The sequence below is a fragment of the Solanum tuberosum genome, unplaced genomic scaffold, assembly GCF_000226075.1.
Source record: "Solanum tuberosum cultivar DM 1-3 516 R44 unplaced genomic scaffold, SolTub_3.0 scf00435, whole genome shotgun sequence".
NCBI lineage: Eukaryota > Viridiplantae > Streptophyta > Magnoliopsida > Solanales > Solanaceae > Solanum > Solanum tuberosum.
The window spans coordinates 437,274-444,114 of record NW_006239382.1 but is presented as its reverse complement, the minus strand read 5'-3'; the positions used below and the strand labels follow the sequence as shown (position 1 = coordinate 444,114).

Genomic DNA, 6,841 nt, shown 5'->3' with positions numbered 1-6,841 from the left:
GAAAAAGAAAAGGGGGGGGGGGGGGGTGAATTAAAATTCCTTCAGTCGACTCACCTGCAAGTTAGTAATACATATAAACAAAGATAATAAATGCAGTAAGTAAATGATGCCAATAATTTTATACTGGTTCGGAACACCGGTGTGGTGCCTACGTCCAGTCCCCTTGGGTTTCAAGGGTTTCCTTAAGAGCTTGTTGAGAACTTGGGTGTTACAAAATGTTACAATTGAGAGCCTTGTCTGATATGCAAATCAGATCTTTTCTTTGACAGAACCTCTACTTGTATAACCTACACTCAGATGTTTCTTTCTCTTTTCTTTTCAATCGTTCACTCAAGTGAGTACAAAGTTTTATGAAAGATAAAAGAAGATTACAATATAAGTTCAAGTGAAGTATGTACTTCACAACTATGGCTAAGAGAAGTTTATATAGCTTTGGAGGACTTTGCTCTTTTACGAAAAATCAAGGGAGTTTGAATCAAGGATCTTTGATTAAGTCCTTGATTTTATTCTGATTGATTTACAAAGTCATGTCCATATCAGATATGTGCATGAGCAAATCGATTTATTCGTTTGTATGATGATCTTCTTGTGGTCTTGAATCTTTGGCTGGTCTCGTTAAGTTGAATGCATCCCTTGATTTCGATTTCTTCCTTGTAGTCTTGGTTGTTAACTGATCTTGTTGTCTTGAAAGTATCCTTTGATTGATGCACATTATCTCTTTCCTTCCTTAGGTGATTTGTTCTGCAATCTTGAATATATTTGATTGATTTCTGGAATCTCTGATTGATCATGATCTGCTTGATTGATTCTGGAATCCGATTGATTCTAGAGATCAAGACATATCTTTATTCTGGAATCTCTGATTGATTCTACAGGTCGAGACATATCTTTATTTCTTCTTTATGCTTGGTTTCCTTTCTTGTTGATGTGTTTGCCTGCGAAGAGTATGAGTGAATGTTTAAGTGTCATTTATCAAAATCAACGCTAAGGAGTTAACACACATAAGGGCAGAAACTGTAGGATGGACTCTCCGAACAATGTACAATGGCTCTGATCAGGTTTAGAAGATATTGAATCATCATTCCAAGCCGAGACATTTGACGGTGTTCAGATAAGTGCTATGTCAACACAAATAGCAAAACTTACGCATGCATTGACATCGTCTCAGGCAAAAAGATGTCATACTGTACAGTTACCAACAAATTACAATGAAACTGAAATATAAAGGTGATAATCAAGAAGCGATGATCATTGTTGTGTTTATGGAAGATGCAATGCTTTAGAAAGACTATGACTATTGGACGATCTTAATCATATCTCCAGTCAAAGATCAGTGCCCATGACTAGTGAGAGGAGATTTCAATGTCATATTGAAAGAAGAAGAGAAGTTGGGTGGATTAGTTTTTTCTCAGAATGAAGCTGGAGATTTTGCTCAATGTTAAGGGATTGTGTATTGACAGAAATCAAATAGTACACAGGTAGCAACTTCACTTGGTAGAATGAGAGAATAGAGGAGTGTAGTTTCAAAAGATTGAATAGGGTGATGGGCAATCAAGAATTCATACAGAACTTTCCAACTATTGAACTACATCATTTGATTAGGCAGGGTCTGACCATGCTCCTTTGCATGTTATCTGGAATTCAGATCATGTCCGTACCATCAAACACAAATAGCTTTGTAAGATTCGCTAGCACAAGCAATTTTCAATTGATGATTCAACAAATAGAACATTGAATTAGTAGAGTTACAATAGAAACGCCAAATGTAGGATTTGGCACAACACAAACTGAAAATTCTGATTCACAATTACTAAACAGCTCTACATTAGGCAGTCAGCAAAACATTGAAAGCCTTTACATTGATCAAGTTTCTTTTACTGCAGTTTGATGCGATCAAGGTTATCAGAAACTGTTCTCATCCTTGGCCGAAGCTCAGGATCCAGTTCTGTGCAGTTGAGAGCGATATGAAATGCTGCAACAACTTGCTTTTTAGCATGAACCTCATTCAAGAGAGCAGGGTCTATGATCTCAGACAAGGGTCGTTCTTGTCTAAAAACCTTTCTAACAAGACTCTCAAGCCCCTTCCCATCATCCTCCACCTCCGATCCTCCATCTGTCAACTGACCAGTCAGAATCTCCAAAAGTACCATACCAAATGAGTAGATGTCGCTTTTCTGGGTGAACTTGGAGCCAGGCACTCGACCCTCAGGTGCCATGTACATAGTACAAGACGAAGTTGAGTTTTGAGGACTTATTATGATTTGACTTGTACTTAGCTTTTTGGTACTACTGTTTATGGCCTTGGAGCAGCCTGAAACAAGGCGAGTCAATCCAAAACCAGATATGTAGGCTTGCAAGTCATCATCAAGAAGGATTTTTGTTGAATTTATGTTCCCATGAACATACTTCCTGGGATTACACTCATGAATGTGCATTAGACCCCGAGCTGTGCCTTGAGCGATCTTCAGTCTAGCTGCCCATGACATAGGTGGCAAGTTATTACCAAGTCCTCCTGCAATTGTAAAAAATAAACATAAAAAGATTGATTAACAAGGATAATGTTCCAACATAAAAAGAAAATCACCCAGTTCTCTAGAGAAATTAGTTGTGTATGTGTTTTTTTCCATGAGAAATTTTTTGCCGGAAAATGCAAGTTTTGAAATCCAAAAAATATTTTTGGACTTGTGGAAGATAAATTAAAAAGTGATTCATGCCAAATCGACGACAGCTTTTCAGAATAACGAATAGAACATTTTTCACTTCAAATCCTGAAATTGGTACAAAAATATGTGCTTGAAACAATGGAAGTCTGAGTCAAGGAAAACAAGAAATAGGTCAGTTGGTATTTTGTCGAGACAAAAAATTATCAATATGAACTAGAGGAACCACATTCTCAAGAAGCCACCCCAAAGTAGGTGCAATCTTCATTTCCACTTGTGTTTATATAGGATTGGTTCACAATTGACAATACCAAAGTACGAGCAAAAAGGTAAGGATTATGTGGAGAAGACTTGTACACAAAGATTGAAGTTAAGAAAAACGGACTGGAGTTCAAATGAACATTAATGTTTTTGTGAAGTGCAAGGTTCTGAAAATAAAGAGAGCAAAATACAAGGCTAACACAAGTCCAGTAACTGCCTATTCAGGGATTCTATAACCACAATACAAATTATAGGTACATTAAACAACACCTCTGAATAACAAGACAAACAGACTAAAGGAAACAGGGAATGACTTACCAAGTCTTGGAATCTGATGAAATTTCGTGTCTTACTTATTATCTTTTTTGTTTTATATTTACCTATCAGAAAGCTTAACGTCGTGGACTTCTCCACTTAGTTAAAAAAGAATTTGAAGACAAAAATAACCTGTGGTGTAATAGTTTTCTTCTCGGTGTCAGCTGAATGCCTCTTTTACATAAAGTCCAACATCCTAAAGTGAACTTGACAATGATAGATGTTACAAGGAGGAACTACAACATTTTATGATTAGTCGATATTTTGTTCTGCAAAAATTTCAGACTTTGGATTCACGTTTTATGTGTAACCATGCTTAGTTCAATTCCTAATGAATGTGAATCGAACGAATAGCTTAACATCCAATTGATAGATCTAATGTTTTTTTCCTTAGTGTAACTTCCGAATGTTTACTTCAACTTTAAAGCCTCTCTCAATGTATCTTAGGCCACATAAAATGTACTCCCTAGGAAGCAGAAAACAAGGGGAAAATGCCATAATGGGGACCAGAAACTAGTGAATTACAATAAACCAACAGATGTTGAATTGTGGAGCCCAAAAGGTCTCAATAGCTTAACACTTGCATAGATGTTTTCCAGGAAGCAGAAAACACAAATGCCAATTGCTCAGATAAAAACAAATGAACCATGCACGTATTATTCCCCTCCCCACCCCACTACCCCAAACTAGTTCTTGTTCATCATAATTTACATTTGGTTGCCTATTCTTGATCAAAAGAAGATAAGGACAGTAAGCAGCTAACGACTTAAAAGCATATAATTTGGGATCATTAATATTTATCAAAGAATGCTTGAAACCATGACAGAAATTGTTAAATGTGCCTAGAGAATACTTCAACGAATAATCATGAGCAGCTTTAAGGACATCTTAGGTTGTAAACACTTACTTCAATGGAGTAGACATTAAACTTCTTTTTTTGCATAAATATCAAATACAATGCCACCTTCAAGGTTGTCTGATATATTAATAAAACCCCTGAAGTACCATGGACACAGAGATAATACTGCTTATGAGGATTTGATCTAATTTTCTCCAAAAAAGTACACCCTTTCTCACTCGCATAGGCAGGATAACTTACTCCAGCACTACTAAAAGTTTATCCTTATAGTGATTTAGAATAATACTCCGTAAGTAGTATGTTTAGAGTGAATTTTCTTTTAACAGTAAAGAAAATTCCAAGTAAGAATGAAGTGAGATTACCATGTAAAGCATTGTGCAAGGTGCCATTGCGGATGAAATCAGTTACCAGCAATTTCTCATCACTTGCATAGTAATAAGCCCTAAGCCTCACCACATTTGGATGTTGTACTCTCCCAATGGCTTCCACCTCCGTCTCAAACTCCTTGAACTTCCACGTGACATCCCCCTCGCTTAATCGTCGAACAGCAACAACCGTAGCGCCAGCCACCACCTTGTAAACTATCCCACTCCTACTCTTCCCTACTACATAAGCTGAAGCCCTTAACAAATCCTCTAGTTCCATCCCAAACCCCTCGTCTAACACTACATATTTACCCTTTTGCCCCTCCTCTGGCTTCTCCAACTTTTCTTTTCCTATTTTATCCTCATCCAACTTCCATTTTCTCCTCAACACCAACACTGAAACAAACATCACCCCAATCACAACCGATACGCCGGAGAGCAAAGAAACCACCATTGACCCATTTCCCGATTTCCGTTTTCCTACAAACCCCACCTCCTCCTCATTAGGGTTCGGGTTCGGTGGTAGTTTTTGAGCTTCTGGTTCTGCACACGGAGTTTCCAATGGAAACCCACAAAGAAAAGGGTTACCGGAAAATGCAGTAGGCCCTTGATTCAACAACGACCCGATTGAAGGTATCTTTCCGGTCAGATTGTTATGCCGAAGGTCTAAACTCAATGTTACAGGAAACTTACCATAACTCGCCGGAAGTTGGCCGGTAAATCTGTTGTATGAAAGATTTAAAGTTCCAGTGAGAAGTGTAAGATGAGTTAGCTCTTTGGGAAGTGAGCCATTGAGAAAATTAGCAGAAAGATCAAGGTGTTTAAGGTTTATAAGGGATGTGATTTGTTGAGGTAAGAATCCTGTGAAAGCATTGTTAGAGAGGTCAAGGGAGTGAAGGGAAGTAGCATTGAAGAGATGAATAGGGATTGGTTTTGAAAAGTTGTTGTAGGAAAGAGAAATAATTGATAGAGAAGAAAGTGCTCCGATTTCAGAAGGAATGTAACCACTCAAATTCTTCGACGACAGAGAAATAGAAGTCACCTTCTGATTTTCATCGCATGTGATTCCATTCCAATGGCATGCTGATGAGTCTAACTCCGACCAAGAAGAAAGAAACTCAGATGGGTCATTAGAAATTGCAGATTTCAAAGCTAACAGAGAAACACCATCTGAATTCAATGAAAATATAACAGAGATTGAAAATGTGAAAAAACTAAGGATCACAACTACAACAACATTCATCATTTAACCAGCAACAATACCACACTCTTGTTTTTTGCTTCTATGAGGTACGGTTTTCAAGGTGTTACTGCAGGCAGCACTACACGTTTACTTGATTTGAATTTATTTTGACTAACATAGGTAGGCGTAGGCTCATACAGAGTTAAAGATAGAAAATTATTAAATGAGGTAATAATGTTGGTTTCGTTTTATTATTCACATGCTTCCACCTTGGGATGTGAGATATCAAGTAAACAACATGAGACAAGTACCTCTAATTTAATTCATTCACTGTTTGAAATTGATTTAAGGGTACATTAGTAAAATTACCTGCGTTTCGCGTGAGAATTTAATATCATGAAATTTATAAAATAATACTTAAAATCTATCAGACATTAAAACTAAAAAACTTATATTATCTTACATACAAGATTACGTAGTAACAAACATTAATAATATAAAGGAAAATGAAAATTATTACATCGTATCATTTAGCCTTAATAACATAAGCATAAATTATAAATTAATGATTGTAAAAATACATATCAGGATATGTAACATAAGCAATAGTGTCAATGAATCACTCAACATGAGCAAAGTATACAAATATTTAATTGTGAAGAAGAGGAGGAGGAGGTTCAGAATTTTCGTTGTGTTTAATGAGAGGAAATCCCTCTATTTATAGACAATAAAGGATAGTGTGAACAAATATTTATTGTGCCTTATCAGAAAGGTTACAACTATTTGGAAAAAGTTGCAACCCTTCGAAAAAGGTCACAACCTTTCATAAAAGTCATAACTTTTCATAAAAGTCGCAACTCTTTATAAAAGTCGCAACTCTTCGTAAAAGTCACAATTATTCATAAAAGTCGAAACTTTTCATGAAAGGGAAGGCTAATTTTGTAAATAAATAAATTAAAAGGGAATTCTGGTTTGTGATAGTGCCACGTAGGCGGGCCTAATCATTTTAATTTATTCATTATTAATTTAAAATTTGATTTACTACTTTAGTTTATTATAAATTATAATGTTGATCGTTTTAAAAATTCTTTAAATGTTATATATATTGTTATTTTTTAACATGTCAGCTTTCATATAAAGTGTGGTTTGCTGCAATATTAAAATTCTATTTGGAAGGAGAAAGAAAAATCTATTAGGT

The 6,841-nt window shown here is 36.0% G+C and overlaps 1 protein-coding gene across 1 annotated transcript; it reads right to left on the bottom strand.

Annotated features, from left to right (window-relative positions):
- Positions 1-1,655: 1,655 nt before the first annotated feature.
- Positions 1,656-5,872, bottom strand: LOC102600893 (probable inactive leucine-rich repeat receptor-like protein kinase At1g66830). Its single transcript, XM_006363785.2, has 2 exons — positions 4,458-5,872; positions 1,656-2,512 (listed from the first exon to the last, which is right to left on the bottom strand). The coding sequence occupies exons 1-2, from the start codon at positions 5,704-5,706 to the stop codon at positions 1,875-1,877; spliced, it is 1,887 nt and encodes a 628-aa protein (XP_006363847.1). The 5' UTR covers positions 5,707-5,872; the 3' UTR covers positions 1,656-1,874.
- Positions 5,873-6,841: the final 969 nt, after the last annotated feature.